The 18,371-nt window shown below is 42.4% G+C and overlaps 1 protein-coding gene across 3 annotated transcripts in view; it reads left to right on the top strand.

Annotated features, from left to right (window-relative positions):
- KCTD1 (potassium channel tetramerization domain containing 1) overlaps nucleotides 1-18,371 on the top strand; it is a 98,335-nt gene that overhangs the window by 76,001 nt on the left and 3,963 nt on the right. For all 3 annotated transcript variants that reach the window (XM_090137496.1, XM_090137494.1, XM_090137495.1), the window contains exons 3-4: nucleotides 14,908-15,052; nucleotides 17,275-17,580. In XM_090137496.1, the coding sequence (XP_089993622.1) occupies nucleotides 14,908-15,052; nucleotides 17,275-17,580 (451 nt within the window). The remainder of the gene's footprint in view (nucleotides 1-14,907; nucleotides 15,053-17,274; nucleotides 17,581-18,371) is intronic.

Raw genomic sequence — 18,371 nt, 5'->3', positions numbered from 1 at the left:
AACTGATATGTTCCTCTTTATAACAAATGGATTTCATATTATACATGTTTGAGACACAAACAAATTGTTCAGGAAAAGTTTGGAATGCTTCTTGTGTAGGTAGGAAAGCCCTGTTGGGCATCTCTTACAATAATTGCTCTGCTTTAGATCAGAGATACAAGCTTTCCGATTTGGGGGGGACTTTTTTGCATCACAATGATAACATAAGGGAGGAAAGAAAAAAAAAAAAGAGTGTTTTGTGTGCTGTCAGTGCATTCTATCCTTGTTCTGTCAGGTTGTCAATGGGTGAGACTCACTATCATGAGCTAAATTGCTGCTGAACTTCAGGTTCTTGTGAGTGTGTCACAACTGTTACTTTTTAAGTATTGGCATTTTTAAAATGTTTTGCGTGACTCTAGTAATTATTTGTATGTTTTTCTTTGAAAAATAAGCATGACGGGAAGATCTTTGCTTTTAGCTGTTCTGAATTTGCAGTGTTTACTGCAGACAGTGTGTTTTACCAGATTCCGTGTTTAGCAGCTGAATTTTTGCAGCCAGTGTTTCCTTACTGCTAATAATAAGCACTTTGTTAGATCATATGAAATAAAAGACAGATGCCATCAGATTCATTTCCAGTAATCAGAAGTACCAATAATCAAAAAAAGATATTTTTGGAGGTCAGATGCAATGGGGAGGGGAGAGAAAAAGTTTTCCAGAATGCAGCTGACCCATCAATCTTACATCCTTCAGGGTGTCTTCCATTTCCTTTGGTGAAAGGTTTGCTTAAATAAACTGAGCAGTAGGCAACGGGTGTGTGCTTTTGCACAACATCCACCCAGGTACATTGCTGGCCACGGTGATCCTAAAGGCAGAGTGCTGTCAACATTCCTAATTGGTTATTACCCAATAACACACACCCTTGAGTGTCTTGGGACTGCAAAACACTTTTTACCTAGCCTTCCTACATGAATAATGAAAACTTCAAATATTCATCCAATTATACTCAGCTTCTCTCTTGACTAAGGGTTGCCAAATGCAATTGGACATACTTCTGACATAGAATTTCAGGCTGTATCTGTGTTGGAAGGGCTTAGTCATAATTCTTGACTTCTGGGGAGAGATTAGATAACACCATGATGGTAATTTCTCCAGCCTGAAAACCTATTGTTTATTCACTTTTGCTACTTATTCTGGTTTAGTAGCAGCATAATTGCAGAATTTAAAGAATCTACTTTTAATTTTATACTTGGAGCTTGTCACATGGGGCAGCACAAGTTCCATTTGAAGCAATAAGACAATTTGCTTGTTCTCCAAGTGTTGCTGATACAGCTGCATGACTGAAGTCACCGGCAAGCATTTGAAAGGCAGATGGTTATTTTTCATAGAGCTATTTTGTATTGGTTTTCATCTGTTAGGTTTTCAAGTCATTTTGCTGTCAATCGTGATTGGCTCCCAATGTCTTATTTTAAAATGGATTTTTCTTAAGTCTTGCTAACATGTTGTTACAAGTGGAGTAACCTGAACAATGGTAGCAGGAAAGGTGCTTCCCTGCTTGCTTTTGCTGTGGAAGACTGAACTCATGGAAAAGGATGAAGAGAAAAGCTGCTGCTTTTCAGTGGCTAATGCCTATTTGGATGCTCTGCTTTTTGTCAGGCATTCTCATTTTTCCAGCTTCTAATATTGTTGTCTCATAAAGCCGGGCCCTGGGCCATGCCTTTCATACTGGCCTTTCCCTGCTTAGTAGCTAACCCAGATAAACTCATCAGCAGAGCTACAATTGCACTTTCCCCTTCCCCCTTTGGATTAATGGCGCAGCTCCCCGTGACAGAGTGGATGCTGCTCTCTGAGCTGCAGAGGTCTGGTTCCAGGTGAGCCTCTAATTCTTCACTTCAGACACAGAAATAACAGCCCTAATCAGGTGTGTTTCATGCGTCTCTTTGGTGGGCTTAACAAAAGGAGAGGTGAAAAGGATGTGTGTCAAGCATTGGTTTGAAAATAGAAACAGCTGGTAGGGCTGCAGCTTTCCATTGCACTTAGCCTCCATCTAGGTCACATTATTGCTTATGAAAATGTGAAATAGCTAGCTATCTAAGAGGCGTGAGTCCTTCTTTTTACTGATAGAGTCCTGAAAACATGAAAGGTCATAGGAAATGATGGAGAACACATTCCAGGCATCTGTGCCGTGCCAAAGTCACAAAGCCGGTGGCACGGTTTTCATTTGTAGAATCAAATTGGCCACGTTGTTTCCAGTCCCATCCCAAGCTGCAGGAGGACAGCAGCACTGTGTGATCCAGGCTGCACCCTGCAGGAAGGCCTGCATCAGGAGCCCACGGTCCTGCGTTCTGCCCTGCTGTGCAGCACTGCAGGAAGGGCTCTGCCCCTTGAGTTGCATGCCTGAGTCTCTTTGCAGGCTGCTACCACTGGGGAGGCTGTGCACAGAACAAAATAAACGGGGTGGGGTCTGGAAAAACAGGGCCAGTGAAACCCAGTGCCAGTAAAGGTCATGTCTCTTGCAGTACGTTGCTGACTATATGTATGTACAAAATGAGGGCACATCCATCACAAGCACAGAGGGTTTATTTTCCTCATCACTGTGCTAATGTTGTTGTGCCGTAGTAACAAAACATTTATGGGGCAGCACGGGCAGAGCCAGTCCCTGCGCTCATTATGGGCTCTGCACCTCACAACATTCCTATTCCACAGGTCAAAGCGAAATCCCTTGTTTGTCTTTTCTGTGTGTCCAGTGATAATAAATTATAAGCCAGCAGTGTGCTCCCAAAGTTAGATGGAGGATTTAACTTTGCCTGTGTTCTCAGACTGTACGGAGCTGGCATGTATTGGCTGGCTTTGATGCTACGGAGAAGCCGGAGCTGCCATCTGCAGTGACACAGTAGCGGTTCCCGCACCACTTGGAGTTGTTTAGCAGAGGATTTCCCACAGGGATCAACCAGGCCTCGAAGCACAGCGGAGAAATACTCCTTCCTCCTGACAAGCCATCGGGCAGCATTCTCCCTGATCCCTACAAGCCATCCCCTCTGCAGATGTGGCAGAGCTCTTTCCTCCTCTCAGCAGGGACATGTCCCTGCTAGGGGTCTGAACATCCAAGCAGTTCGGTATGGGTTAATGTCACTCAGAGGCAGCAGGCTCTGTCACAAATCACCTTTGTGAGTGTTGGCTCTGCTGCTGCAAAAGCAGGTGGTAAAGAACTGTAGGTTTCCCTCATTGAGGTCTGCATGGCTAATGCAAATACAGACTTTCTTGGACTTGGTGGTTAGCAAGAGAGTACAGTTTGATGGTCTTGATTCATAGTTAGCATTGCTTGTTTTGAAAGACATTATCATCAACAGATTGTGCTGATTGGCTTCTGCCTGCCTCTGAACTCTAAGAAAAGTAGGCTTTCAGAAAGGTGTGGAAAATGGTCTTTACCTTCACATGGCCTCAAACCATTTATTGCAGCCCCAGCAGCTTCTGGAGCGGTGGCGGTGGAGAGCTTTGATGAAAAAGCACAGCTTTTGATTATCCCAAACTATTTTTGGGCTTCTGCACCTTTCGATAATGTGGTTCTGTAGATCTCCTCTAAAGATAGTAGAAAACAATTATATCTATGCCCCGTGGTGATGCAAAGAAAAAAAAAAATCAGAAGTCGAAAAAACACCTGGATTTCTGCTAAATTAAAATTTTATTACATTCAAGAATAGAGCAAAAATCATCAGTATTAAGTTACTACACAAGTGGAGGGGCTAATGCAAGGTTTTTGTAACATGTTTTATTTCCAGGGAGCACAGAGAGGAAGAGAACATTTTGGAATAGTTTGTCCTTGAAAATGCTTGTACTGGAACTGATGTTATTCTTCAAAATGATACTTTGAGATTCAGGACTTTTCTAACTGCATTGTTAGGTCTTTCCCGTGTTGTTAGTTAGGGACTTGCAGCCTTGTGGACACATAACCCATGTCGGTTGTTCAGTTTTTTTGAGTTGCAGTCATTAGTGCAAGCTGCAAGGAGAGAGTGATGCAGCTGTACCAGTGTCCAGAGACAAGGGCAGATACAGTATGGAAATGTCTCTTAGGCGATGTCTTCTCCCCACACCCCTTTTTTTTAATCCAAGTGTAGTTAATACCGTTCTGTCTTTTTAAAGAAAGGTTTCAAATTAGTGTACAAAACAATGAAAACGTATAGATTCATGCAGTAGACTACTCCATAGGCAACATCTAGCTACTTGTTTAAAAGCAATGCTCAGCTTTCCAGGAGAGCAGTGTCTTGTTTATTATCAACCTGGTATTGCCACAAGGAAATTTTGGCTGTTGGGCTCTGCTGGTTTCTACCAGTAAAGTCTGATCATCCTGTGGGCAGGAAACTCTTGCCTTCACGTGGGCAGCTAGCACCCATGTATGGTTCCTGTCAGACTTCCCTGTGTTTTTCCCAGTCCTCCAGGGATCCCAGAGAAGCCCTTGAGCATCCCAAATGGTACCAGGAACCTGCAGTTTGGCAGCTGAATCGCATCCTGGCTCTCCTGCTTTGAAAATATTGTGATATGACATTTAATTTTGATGTGTGATATTTCTGAGGGTTTTGTCAGCTGAAATTATGCTGTTTTCATATGTTGATTAATTATTTCTCATGTCCCTACTTATAGGGTTGTATTGCTTCTGTACTGTATCTCCATTCTTTTCTTCCCTCTTTACCTCCTCCACAGAAATACATCTTACATACTGTTGGGTTTGGTATGGCTGCAGGGATTATTACACCATGACAGCATCTAATTTAATAAACAATAAAGCCACTGTTTTGTACATGTAAAGTTTGTCAATGGAGGTAATGTTATCTGTGTGCTTTTTAACACCCCCACCACCAGCAGAGTATTCAGGTGTGGCTTTGGCATTTCTAACCTATGCATTAAGCATTTTTTATTGCTCAGAGCCACTGTCTAAGCTGTCTGAGGTGGACTTTCCTGTCCTCTTAACTGATTAGCATGCAGGTTTTGTATCAACTGATTTGGTTAATAGTGTGATTTTCCTAGTTACTGAAATGCTTACATCATTTCGACCTCTAGCGTGGAAGCAGTTAAACATGTAAATGTATGAGAATAAATTAGGCAGGTGTAAACATGTCTCTCTGTGTAGGCACATGGGTGTCCACACTAGGAATCAGTGCAGTGCAATTGTAATGCATATAAGCTAGAGTTAATCAGAACAATAGCAGCGCATGGCCCTGTGTTCTCATAGTAAATTCTGTATGTCCACGCCTTCCTCGCCTCTATTGTGCATGCTCTTGTGCTATCTGGATTGCTTTTCTCAAGGAATTTGTAATCTGAGCTGTTAACTGGGAAGTTTACCTGGTAAAGCAGAATGCGAATGCTCAAGAGACATAAACATGTTACTGTGTAGTTGGCCTTGCTGCTTTTCTCAGTGCAATTAAAGCCAGCTTTTTAGGAATATAAATCCATTAGGGCTACCAGGGCAATCTTAGTTTGTCATCCTCATGGTGTATGTGCTCAGTGTGGTTCTCGGTTAATGAACAGCTCATCAACATCTCCTGTTCATCCTCACAGTTAAGCACTGTCCTTGGGCCATATTTCCTGCACATTATTCAATTCTGGTTCTGAGGAGTCATTCCTACCTGCTTTCTTGCATCTTTCCTTAGCCTGTTGCCTTCTTGCTTCTCTCCTGGCAGTTTGTTTGAAGGCAAAGACTTGATGTGAAAAGGGCTGAGGTGGTGTGACATGAAAGTTGTGACCAGGATTGTGCTGTGACTTTGTGGCCACTGCTACCCAAGCTCTCAGCATTTATGTTATGCAGCGCCTTGCCGTGGTCAGCACGACTGATGCTATAAGCTCTCAGAGCTTCTGCAAATCAGCCCCCAAGTCTGACAGCAGAGAAGTTCACAAAATATGACCTCCTTCTGCTCCTCCAGCAGCTCAAGCAGGGGTCCTGTGGGCTGCAGTCTCCTACAGTGTGCAGCCCTTTCTCATCTGCTGCCCAGGGGTTACAGAGGGTGCTGGAGGAAGGCTGTATGTCATGAGGGACCAATCCTGAAGAGGTTTCATATGAGAGCAGATTGCAAATCAGAGTTGCAGAAGCATTTCCCGTGTCTGACATCTTAACTTGTGATGCTTGTTTTGAATACTATCATAATGTTCTTTATATGTGTTCTTTCACATCTGTGCATTCTTGTAGCATTTTAAAAAGCATGCTAAACGTTCTTTCCACCTTCCCTGGCAAATTTGCCTTCTGAAAGCATGAGCCCAAGTTCAGCAAAAGTGCTGAAACTTGTTAATCTGTCCTACAGGCTTTTGCTGCACGATCTGTTGTCATTTGGGTGAACTGTACCTGAGGAGGGTGATACAAACTATGCAAGTCCCACAGGTGTTTGTTGAGAGAAGAGGAATGAGTGTGTGTGGGAATACCTTATTCCAACCCAGGCTTGTAATTAACAGCTAAAGGTTTCAGAAGCACTTTGACTTTTATTCATTAATGAGATTCTGTTACTTAGGCTTCACTGCAGAAGTGACCTCTCTCTCAAGCAGTCTTCACCATCTCTCAGTGTGACATACAGTCTGGATGTACACTCTTGTCTCAATGGGCATCAGTGCAGAAGGAACTTGTGCAACTTCTGCAAACAGCAGGGCATGCATTTTCTTGTGTTGCCTATGGAAGTGTGTTGGCCATCCTATTGGAGGAAGCAACGGTTAGCAAAACGACAGAGCTGGGGTTTGTGACAAAGTAGGCAGAGTTGTGAAGCCCTTGGAAAGCTTAATTTGTTACAGTTTCATGGCAGTGACTGTCCTTTGCAGTGGCTGGGATGCCCAGCTTGCAAAGTGTGATGCCTGCTTCCCAAAGTAACCTGCTGAAAAGGGGCAGAGCTGGCAGTATTGTGGTGCTTCCTATGTAGTGTACACATGCTAACTAAGGTCTCCAGAGTATCATTTTGCTGATACTTTTCAAAGAGGAAATGTTTTTTGTGGAGAATCTGTGTTTCTTAATATCCAGTGATGTGTATGTGAAAATGTAATGCTGAGCATTCTTCAGTGTACAAAGGAAATAATGAGAGCTAGGAGAGGTTTCGATGAAATTCATGAAAGCTGAGGGGCAGGTTTGATGTACAAAGGAATCCATCAAAGAATTTCCCCCATTCCGAGAAAGCTGGGTATTGGTGCTTTTCCCCCCCTTAGCACCCACATTTTTGAAAGGGAAATGTCTCTCGTAGTTTTCCTCATTTTTTTTTTTTAAGTGTAATCTCTTTGAGTAATCTAGGTTTACAGAGTTTATGATAGGGCTGTGAAGACTGCCAAAACATTTTTAAGAAAAATTGACAGGCTCAGAGGAGAGTAGGTTGGAGCTAATGAATTTGTTGCTTTTTTCCCTAAACATGCTCCCAAGATACAAGCTCTGCTTCAGTACTTTGCTGACTGGGAAGGGGTTCAGCCTTCTGAGTACACAGATCATCATGGCCTTTGGGATGTTGTGCCTTCACCAGTTTAGCTGCTTTCTGGCTTTTGGTATCGAATGATAAACACTCCAGTTCTGCTCCTATCCTCCATTATCTCTACTCACAGCAAACCTGGCCATCTTAAATATGATTAAAATATAATTCAAAAGTTATTAGCTAATTATGACGCAAAGTACTTAATTTGCCATTGCACCCTAATAACTTAAGGTACTCCTGATAACTTGGTAATAACCGTATCATAAGCAAAAGGACACGGTTGCTAGTAACTTAATAGGCAGCTTCCCTCGAGATAAAACATAAATAACGTACCTCAATGAAATCGGATTCGAGCTTAGTAAAATTATCTTGGCAAGCAAAGAGAATATTTGTTAATTTTTTTCTGTGAAATGTTATCATTGCCAAGAAAACTTGGTTACAAAAAAGAGAGATGGAGAAAGTGTTTGCGTGAATAATTGATTTAACATTTCATTGGCTTAAGTGATTTTAGGGAAAGTGGTTTGGATACGCAATGGAAAACTGAAAAGTTTTCCGGGACTTATTTGCAAGATATCGAGCACTGTAGGAGATGTGGGCTTTGAGACTTGCAGTCTGTTCTGCAGTAGATCTAGGGAGCTGCGGTGCTGTGTTGTAGATAGAGGACTAGGGACAACCTATGTGGGACTTGCACGGCTGAGGTTTGTTGGGAAGGAGGTCTGTTACTGTAGCAAAAAGGGCTTGGGGAAGTGCTCAGTGGCTGGAAGCAAGCAGCTGAGAGGGTTGGTGATAGATGCGACATTTTGGGGAATATTGGCCACTTTGGTGTCTGTCAGAAGGAGGAACCTCACCTTGCCAAGAGTGTTGGGGATCTTGGGGCAAGGGTCTCAGCTGGGGGACCTCACTCAGCCACCTCTAAAGCTTGGCAGTTTGGCTGCCATGTGAAAGCGCTTTTAAAGCACTTACTTGCCTCACCTTGTATGAAAAGGTGCACATTTGGGTTGCAGCCTGTTCCTTTTATCTGTCTGCATCTCCTTGGTGTACCAGAAGCTGAGATCTGCAAAGCAGAGAGAGAAAGTATCTGGTAAACAGAAACTCCTGGCCCATCACCCACACTCCAGGGATGGTGCTCTGCTGGCCTCATCCTGGCCGCAGCCGTGTGGTGTGGGGTATGACTTCCATCTGCTTGCATGTATCGTCTTTTGGTTGTGAGTCACTAGCCCCTGTCTGTTTGGGTCTGGGTGGGTGATACTCCTGAGCGTCCCAGCAGGAGGCTGTGTCAGAGCGAAATTATTTAGCCTACTTCTGTTGGACATTTGAGCACCCTGAACCTACTACCTTGTACTTAAAATACAGAGGGACTTGCTGTACAAGTTGTATTTTGGAGGATAATTTTTACTTCTGGCTGAACTTCCTCAGTTTCTAGATAGGCAGCTTATTGAGGAAAATACAGGCTTTCATTTTTCTTGGGAAAACTTCCTTTTCAGACAAATTAGATAAGGCTGATGCTTTTGTCTTCTGGGGCCTTTGCCATCCACTGTTTAGTTCACCCTCATATCTCCTGTAACCCACACATCCTTTTGCAAGGTGTTGCTCAGGTGCACATCCCAGCATCTCCACACTCATCTGTGGAATAGAAAGCTGCAGCTAACTCTTGTGGAAGTCACATTCCTGCAGCATGACTGCATGGTGCTGAGCAATTTATTCTCTTCCAATTAGTGTCGGTTGGTCCATGTGGGTTAGACCCAGTGACTGCTGGTTCTTTTGATGATATAGATCTGTTTGCTGTCATCTCTGCTCCTGGTGCTGCTGCTGATCACTTGGGTCATAGCAAATCCCACACTTCACTGCTTTGTCTGTGATGCGTTCCTTCATGATACCACCTCACTCATCATCTCAGTCCTTCTGTTCCTCACATGCTTTACTCTTCATTTAAGGCTATTCACCACCTCCCTATCTGAACTTCTTCCAAGCGTTGTACGAGCCCCTTGCACTTGTCTTTACCCTCTTTTTTGCCTCCTTGCTCAGATAACAGTAAGACATTTGAAGCTGTCTCCGTGTAAATGATTCTGTTCTTTGATCTTCAGCAAATGTTTCCACGAGAGTTTCCAACCTCACTTTCACTCAGTATCTAGGATTTATCTGTTCTTTAAAATGCCAAGTAACATTTTCTCTTAAATCTCCTAAGACCTGGTGTTTCGATGTCTCCTCCTGTACATCCTTCTTACCTGGTCTGCTTTGGCTCCTGTATTAATACCTTTTCTATAGAAGGTTTAATAAGATTTTTGGTTTCAATACACTTTTTCCCAGTTACTTTTGCGTTGCAATCATTGTATTCATGACACTTCTAATAACATAGGAACTGTGTGTGCCAAGGAATTCCTGATACTCCTGGACATGAAACCTGAAATTAAATAGAAGGGGGAAGAGATAAGAACAAACTATAACAGCACTGAGAACAAGAGATTACAACAAGATGTTTGGTTAAATTATGGTTTTCATAATGTACATGTTAGTGAAAATTGCAAAGTTACTTTCTTCTGTCATGCTTATGAGGCAACTTCTGTTTTGCAGAGCTAGGAAGGCTGCTGGGTATTCAGTCACCAGGTTTCCAAGTGACATGAGGTGTTCAGAAAAAGATGGGCAGGTAGTGACTGCTAGCATGGTCCTCTGAGACATGAATAGAAATGTAGTCAGTCTGCGCTTGGCTAGCACAGCATTTCTCCCTGGTGTGGCCACCTCCTCAAATGTACTAGCTTCTAGGGGAGAGTGCAATATTATGTAATTTAGACATACAAGGAAGTAAAATTAAATAGCCATGAGATGAGCATACCATTAAACAGATCTAATTTATAATGGACTCTTATGCAAATTGCCTTTGAGCGCTCAGCGAAAGAAAATGAAAAGAAATTAATAAGGACAATGTGGACTAAGAAGAAAAAAAAAAAAAGTAAAAGCCTCTTCAAACTCACTGTCTACACACCCTGGAGTCTTAAATAAGCATTTGCATTAGCCACGTAAATGTAATGAGGAGATAGGAAAACCTGCATTCGTTTTGTCTCTGTGGCCCCAACCAGGTAAAGCATCAACTGAGATACTTTCTCTCTCTCCCCTTTTTTTTTTTTTTTTTCTTTTTTAAATTCTCTGCCATTGCAATCCTTTATTTGAAGAAGAGAAATGTGTTTCCATGAGTACTTTGCCCCTTGGTATCAGAGCTCAGTGGATCCCTGGACTGGGTGCCATGACACCACTGATGGTGTGCCCATCCATCCCTGCCAGGCTACTGAAAGGGCTTTGCACAAGGAGTTATTGCTTCTTTCCCAAGTTCTCAACGAAGGCAGAATATACTAAAGAAAAGACTCTTTTTCTGTATAACAATATATGTAAGTATTTGTATGTTCAGAGAGCAAGGCTATAAACACTTAAGCTGTGTATAACAGCCTCACTGCAGACTGAGTGTATTTTTATATTTGACAAAAGGGACTCATTTCTGAAGAATTTGAGAAATCCTGTAAGTGGTGTCACCTTCCCCTGCTTTTTATTGTAGAAATGCTGTTATGCGAGCACTGGGCTGTGGGAACAAGGGTCCATGCAGTATTTTATAGAAGTAAAGCACTGGTCTCCTCAGCATACCTTTGTTTTCTCCCCCACAGCACCAGGTTTGTGGCTGCACCTGTTTTGTGTCCTTAAAGTAAAACCCTGTTCTCTGGTGAGAGCTGAGTTTTACACTGGTTATATTTTCAATCCTTGAAGCATTCGATTTCTGTCAGTGGATTATGATACTTAAAGCCATCAGTGTTAATTATTACCCATTGGAGGTTGCATTTTCAACCCATGGGACATCAATTTTCCTTATATACAGAAAATTCCAGCCTGTTAGCTTTAATTAAACATTTTAGAAGTGTGTTGCCTTGTAAATGGACTACTATAAATTTTCCATCCTTTACCCTTGGTATTTGGTTAGCTCTCCATATGATTATCACTTTATTTTGCAAGCATCCTTCAAAGTACTTTGCTGTTTGGAAATCCATTCAGCTCGTATGTGTTTGGCAGTGAAAAAAAACAAACTTTGTCAATCATCAGCTGAAGTTGTCTAGAAAGAGATGAGGGAAAACATCTTCCAGCTTTTCTTGGTAAATGAAACATGCCTTCACAGTCCCATCTCATGCCTGCAGCCTGGTGTCGCTTAAGCATTTGTAATTTCAGCATGAGACCAAGCAGAATGAAGAGTGACAGAGAGGAGAGGGTCTCAAATATTACCAAGCAAGCAGAATGAGGCAGGACACAGTTTGCTGCTGTGCCTCTTTCAATTCCATCTCCTCTTCTGGCAGGTGCAGCAAATTCAGCTTAGGCCATGCAACCAGATTTGGGCACTCAGTTATCACAGGCCTTGCTCTGGAAGCCACAAAGCAGGTATTTGCTGTACTCCATCTGAAAAAAAAAAAAAGAAAAAAAAAAAAAGCTATCATTTTATTTACAGAAGTCTCCCAGAGCATCATTGTGTGTTGCCAACTAAATGTGGGGAGGGGACAAAGTTGGCACTTTGCAGTTCTTTGGGTTTTTCTGCTGCTGGAAAGCAGCTGCACTCAAAAGTGGCACTTTGTTGGCTCTCCCTCCCAGGCCAGCTGGACTGGCTCTCAGGTGTTGGTTCTCTGTGTGATTTTGTTAGAAGACTCCATCTTCTGATACTATCTTGCTTTTCTCCTAAACAAATAATAAAATGAAGGCAAAAAGCCTAGAGGTTTTAAAATACATAATTATAACAGTAATTTAGAACTAGGGTAATACTGCAGAAACCAATTACAATTATACTTTTCAGTAATGACTGACTTGGCCAAATGTATATGTTTTGTGTGTGAATTCTGTGATAGATTCCAAGACAACATGCTTGAGTATGGGGGAAAATTAAATCTAAATGCCTTATGTTTCCATATTAGACATAAATGTTGCTCATCCACCAAGTGAACAGGAGCCTGCATTATATGGCCTGTCACAGCTTACATTTTGACTGTTGGGGCAGGCAGTAACAAGTAGCAGTGGAAGAAAGTTTGAATTGTTCTAATAAGGGATAGCTTTGAGAAAAAATGTTTTTGTGCTGCTTGGATCTTTCTGCAAAATGTGTTCAGTTTCTTATATCTTACAGATTTCATGCAACTTGAATTGATTCTGAATTTTTAATGGCCTGCTGAGATTAATGGGTTTTTATTTCTTTCTTGGTCCTCACCTCTCCCAGCCAGTGAGAAGGAAGAGATGAGACCTATATTCTGTGCAGCATTTATTATTGAGTGTACTACAGTGATGCCTGCTGTGGTCATAGATGCCATTTCAGACTCTGCTTGGATTGGCTGTAACATTTCAAATGGATGCGAAGCATCCTTGGGTCACATCCTACCCCGGGGTCAGGGCAATCCCAAACATGGATACAGGCTGGGCAATTAGTGGATCGAGAGCAGCCCTCTGGCGAAGGACTTGGGGTACTGGTGGGTGAAAAACTGGAGCCAGCAGTTTATGCTAGCAGACTGGAAGTCTGCAGTCCAGATGGTCTGCATTGAAAGAGGGGTGGCCAGCAGGGCCAGGGAGGTGATTGTCCCTTCTACTCCATCCTTGTGAATCCCCAGCTGGAGTATTCTGTTCAGGTCTGGATCCCAGAGCAGGAGGATGTAGAGCTGTTGGAGCGGGTCCAGGGGAGAGCCTTGAGGATGATCAGAGAGTTGGAGCAACCTCTCCTACAGAGACAGGCTGAAGGAGCTGGTTTTGTTCTGCCTGGAGAAGAGAAGGCTCTGGGGACACCTGATTGTGGCCTTCCAGTACTCAAAGGGTCTGCAGGAGAGATGAGGAGAAACTCTTTATCAGGAAGTACAGTGATAGGAGAAGGAGTAATGCCTTTAAACTAGGAGAGGGAGGTTTAGATTAGGCTTGAGGAAGAAACTCTTCACTGAGCAGGTGGTGAGGTGCTGGCACAGAGAAGCTGTGGTGCCCCATCCCTGCAAGTGCTCAGGGTCAGGATGGGGCCCTGGGCAGCTGAGCTGCTGGATGGCAGCCCTGCCCATGGCATGGAGGGGACTGGGTAGGCTTTAAGGTCCTTCTGACCTAAGTCATCCTATGAGAAAATGAACCGGAAGGTTGGCTGCCTCTGAGTTATACTGAGTTTGGGTTTTGGTTTTGAGGGCTCAAAGCAGCCTCAGGGTGGTGATGAGGAATGGTTGTTTACTCACATCTTCTTTTAAAAGGAAAACAGTGTGCTATGGTTGTTCATTGTGCTTGCTGGATCTGTGAAAAGACAGCCGTGTACTTTGCCTGTGTCACAAGCTGGGTGGGATCAGGGAAAAAGAGCACCTGTGCCTCACCTAGCTCCATGCTGGTGTACACTGATATTATTGGGTGTTCCTTAGCAAAGTGCATAGGATTTTTCGTGTTGGTTCACAGATCAGATTGGGTATATTAGGACAAGAGCTACATACAAATGAGCCTTTTCATTAAAACAATGAAAGCACAGAGTCTGCAGAATATTGCAGAATGTAACAGCTTGTGACAAGGCTCTAAAATCATGCCCAAGAGTGTCAGTAATATTTCATGCTAAGTGTCCACGTGACATATCACAAGTTAGCTATTTTGAGACCGTTTTGTTTACAGTTCTTTGGAGGGGTGGGTGGTGTCATGAAGAATGAAAAAAATACCTCCACATGCACGTATAGGCACGTAAACATGCACTCCCAGTCAGACATACCTGTCAGTGCTGTTGATTTCACTGGGAAACGGTGAGTGACTCAGGAGATGTTTGCAAACACCTCAGCAGAAAAACACAGCGTGCATTTCATGTTACTGAGGCTGACGTTTTGTTCCCAGTTTTCAGCCCTTTCCATTGCTCCAAATAAATCGGGTTTTGTGAGGAACATGTGTAGAAAGTGTGTGTTCAACCAGCAGCTGGTGTTACAAACATTTTTAGCAAGTGGAGACTCTCTGAGTGACTGAGTTGTCTCTAAAAGCTGAGGTGTTTCTTCTGATTATTTTAGAGCCTGGTGATTGATACCTGCCACAAATGGTTGGGTTTTACTGTGAAATCATTACCTCCCATTTAAACATAACTTTTACAGCTTTAGCTGCTTATTCCTACAGTGTGCTGTCCCCTCACTTGTGCTGGTCTAAGTGTTAGCTGCAGTAAATGGCATCCAAAAGTGATCTGGGTTTAACAGTAAATTAATAATATAGTAGAAATAAATAAAAAGCTTTTCCTGAGTGCAGTTTTCAAGCCATATCAAGTTCACCGTGTGCTCCCCAGAAAGCAGAATGAAACTGATGGAGGAGATTGGTGCAGCAGAGTGGGATGGGGTCTGGTGGGGAAGCCATTGGGAGATATGTCCTAAATGGGATCTGCTGTTGAGAGAGATGCCCAAAATACTCGACGGTTGTCCTCTTATGAGACAGGGCTTTGTGCAGCAGGTTTTCCCAATCACTGCCAAGCTGCACATGGTCTGACCCTGATGTTTGCCTCTTGTTTCCTCTGCAGAATCGGCAGACTCTTTGATGGCACGGAGCCCATCGTCCTCGACAGCCTCAAGCAGCATTATTTCATCGACAGAGATGGGCAAATGTTCAGATATATCTTGAATTTTTTAAGAACATCGAAACTCCTCATTCCTGATGATTTCAAGGTGAGATTTCAAAGGACTTGGATATTTTGCATGTACTTTGGTAAAACAAGAGTCTGACGTGTGATCAAACCGGAGTCCTAGACAGGGGGCACAGCTAGAATATGGTGCTTGATTTCAGGTACTTTGCAAAATTAAGTGTGGCGTTGCTGCCATAGCATCTGTCAGGCTTTCCTAGAAAGACATCAGTGTTAAATTATCCCCTCCTGTCTGTAGTGCAATGGAGCAACCTTGCCATGTTTGACCTAGGGAAATTAAAAGTCACAATATACTGAAGAAGACAGAAAGGATATTAGCATCTGTAACCAGCTACTCATGAGCCTTGCTGGTTACTTGCCTTCTAGTCTTCTCCTATGGTTCTCTTCTGATTGAAACAACTCCCGTTTCCACACCCATGCTGAAATTCAGAAAATTGTTTGGGAATCATAATATTGACAAAATAAACAGCACACATGGTAATGTTTGAGCATTAAGTCATAGACTGTTTTCTCCCCCACATTCTTGGACGCATACTAGCAATTTAATTTTAGAGCTTCAGAGAAGTCAGGGATGAATAGTTGTATGTTTATTATTTAATCTTTATTAAAGAGTCTGCTTTTCTCTTTTTTAATAGCAAAGTAAACTTGTTATAGTTCACCTAGACATCTGCCTACAGATGCACAGCTTCAGACACTGTGTTCTTGCAGGTATATCAGGTATATTGGTGTAGCTGTGGTGTCAATGTAGTAAGTGCCAGTGACAACAGTTGCAATTAGAAGAGATTTTAATTGTTATTTATGAATGCACATCAATGTAGCTGGCTGGGCCATTGGATCACTGTAGGACATACAGCAATTCAAACTGAACAGAAGTGGTGCTGTGGAAGGGTTAGAACAGTTCACACAGCAATACAGTCTTTTATCTTTTATATCTGAGACATTTTGAGGTGTTTGGGGCATAACAGGTATGAGGTTGAGTTCAAGAGCAATCTTTGAATTTCTGCTGCAGATGTGTACTGCTCCCATGCGTGACAAGGGCAGACCTACCTGAATAATGTGGGAGTTTAGAAATAGCTGATAAGCGTCATACCCCGCTTTTGAAGCCTTAGAATGGCATTGTGCTGCTCTCTGCTCTTGTCCTGAAGGTAATCAGAAATACTGCAAAAGGAAAAGCCACTTTCCATGCAGTATTAAGAAATTATATATGCAGAGACCTTTAAAAACATAAATACACTGTAGTTCTGCTGAAATTAAAAATGTTAACTTCTGATCCTCTCCACTTGTGCTGCAAGTCGCCTGAAACATAAATGCTTAAAATGAACTGCAACCCTCATTTTTCAGAAATGTATAGGTTAGATTACTTTTTCATTAGACAGTAAGAAGTATTCTGAATATGATTTAGGTTTCCCGTGCTCATCAAGTATTCAGTCTGTAGCTGAAATTTAGGGCTGTATTGACTGCTACCAGCCTTCTTATTTGGTCTTCCTATTCCACTGCCTTACCAAATTCTCATGTATTTCTTTTTCTCTATGTAAATATCTTCTGAATTGTCTTATGGTCTTAAGCCTAGAAGATCAAGAATGTTTTTTTTATTTAAAATGCGATAACAGACAAAGTTCAGACCAACAGGTACAGCTATGCTTAGAAATGCATTCTCTCTGCTCTGGTGTTTGAGATGATGTAGTAAACAATACTGTTGGCAAAATTGAGAGGTATTGAAAAATCCTTTTTTTTTTTTTTTTAAATGCAGTAATATGTGCAATTTATTATGCAAATTTCTTAACCATTTTGCACTGAACCAATGCAGGCTCCCTCATTTACATTCTTATACCTGTTACAGTGCCTGCTAGTATTGCTGTAAGACACAATGGATCCTAATGATGAATTTTCTGAATCCTGATTGAATTCTGTTCCATCTGCTTAATGAGGTCATTATCTTATGACATCACTGTGGGAATAAAAATAGAGGGAAAAGTGGGATGTGACTGCCTGGGTTATTCCACAGCATGAGCAAATGCAACTTCCCCCTTCCCTCACAAATGCTGGTCTGTTTCAAGTGGCTGATGGTTTTATTATTATTTTTTGCTTGCAGTGTTATTTTATTACACTTTCCTACATAGTATTTATGAGCTATGTCTGAAGGATTCCAGATCTAGAGCAATGTTATCCTGAATAACCATATACATTAAGCAGTACATTAGAACTGCCTCTTTCCTACCTGTGCACTGTAACATATGTGTCTTTCAGGACTACAGTTTGTTATACGAAGAAGCAAAGTATTTCCAGCTTCAGCCCATGCTAGGAGAGATGGAAAGGTGGAAACAAGACCGGGAGAGTGGCCGCTTCTCAAAGTCTTGTGAATGCCTGGTGGTGCGTGTTGCCCCAGATCTCGGTGAGAGGATTACACTGAGTGGCGATAAGTCATTGATAGAAGAAGTGTTTCCAGAGATTGGTGATGTGATGTGTAATTCTGTCAATGCCGGCTGGAATCATGACTCAACGCATGTCATCAGATTTCCACTGAACGGATACTGCCACCTCAACTCAGTTCAGGTAGGAAAAACCTTACCGGCCAGGTTCCTGTGGGCTGATGTGTTTCTCTCTCATTGCTGGGAAGTTTCCATGAACAAAACCAGCTGGAGGCTCTGAGCTAGTTACTTTTGTGGGTTATGGCTGCTTTCTCATCTTAATTCTCACGCATCATCACCAAATCTCTTTGCAAAAGAAGCTACAGTAGTTGAAAACTTGCTTTAACACCCTGAAGTGGGGCGTCTTGGTGGGACTTTGGCCTTTCAGTGGGACTGTCAGGTGACATGCAATGTGAAGAATTCTTACAGAGCACTAAGGGGAAAGTTAACACAAGTGTGGTAAAACTAGTATATAATTTTCCCAGTGTTACCCAGGTCTTTTGCACTTGATAATGACCTCTCTAAATGTGTCTTATATGAATGTTCATGTTACCATATGCTTGCTACCTTTGGAGAAATCAACTGGTTCATTCTTCCTCCTTGCTGAGGTGACAAAAACGATGGCACATCTTCTTATGGCAAATAGGGACCAGTCTACTTCTGTGGTCTTGGGGAGGGCCCTCCTCTATCCCGTTCAGCGTAGCAGAGGATGTAGCAATAACTGAAATCAGTAGCATTTGTTTCTAAAAAGTTACAAAATGGATTTTAAAAAAATCTGGGAGACAAATGCAGGTGCAGAAAAAAGTCCACACCCATCTGCAACTAGTCAGCACATTGTGCCCAACCAGCACTTTGGAGTGAAATGCTTTTTCATGGCTGGGTTGTCGTTTTCCAAGCCATTCTATGATTCTGTGACGGTCTTTGGTTTAGCTGCGC

Source organism: Phasianus colchicus, chromosome 3 (genome assembly GCF_987193195.1).
Source record: "Phasianus colchicus chromosome 3, bPhaCol1.hap1.1, whole genome shotgun sequence".
Classification (NCBI taxonomy): Eukaryota; Metazoa; Chordata; class Aves; order Galliformes; family Phasianidae; genus Phasianus; species Phasianus colchicus.
Note: the sequence above shows the minus strand (reverse complement) of the source record. Positions and strands in the feature narration are given on the sequence as shown.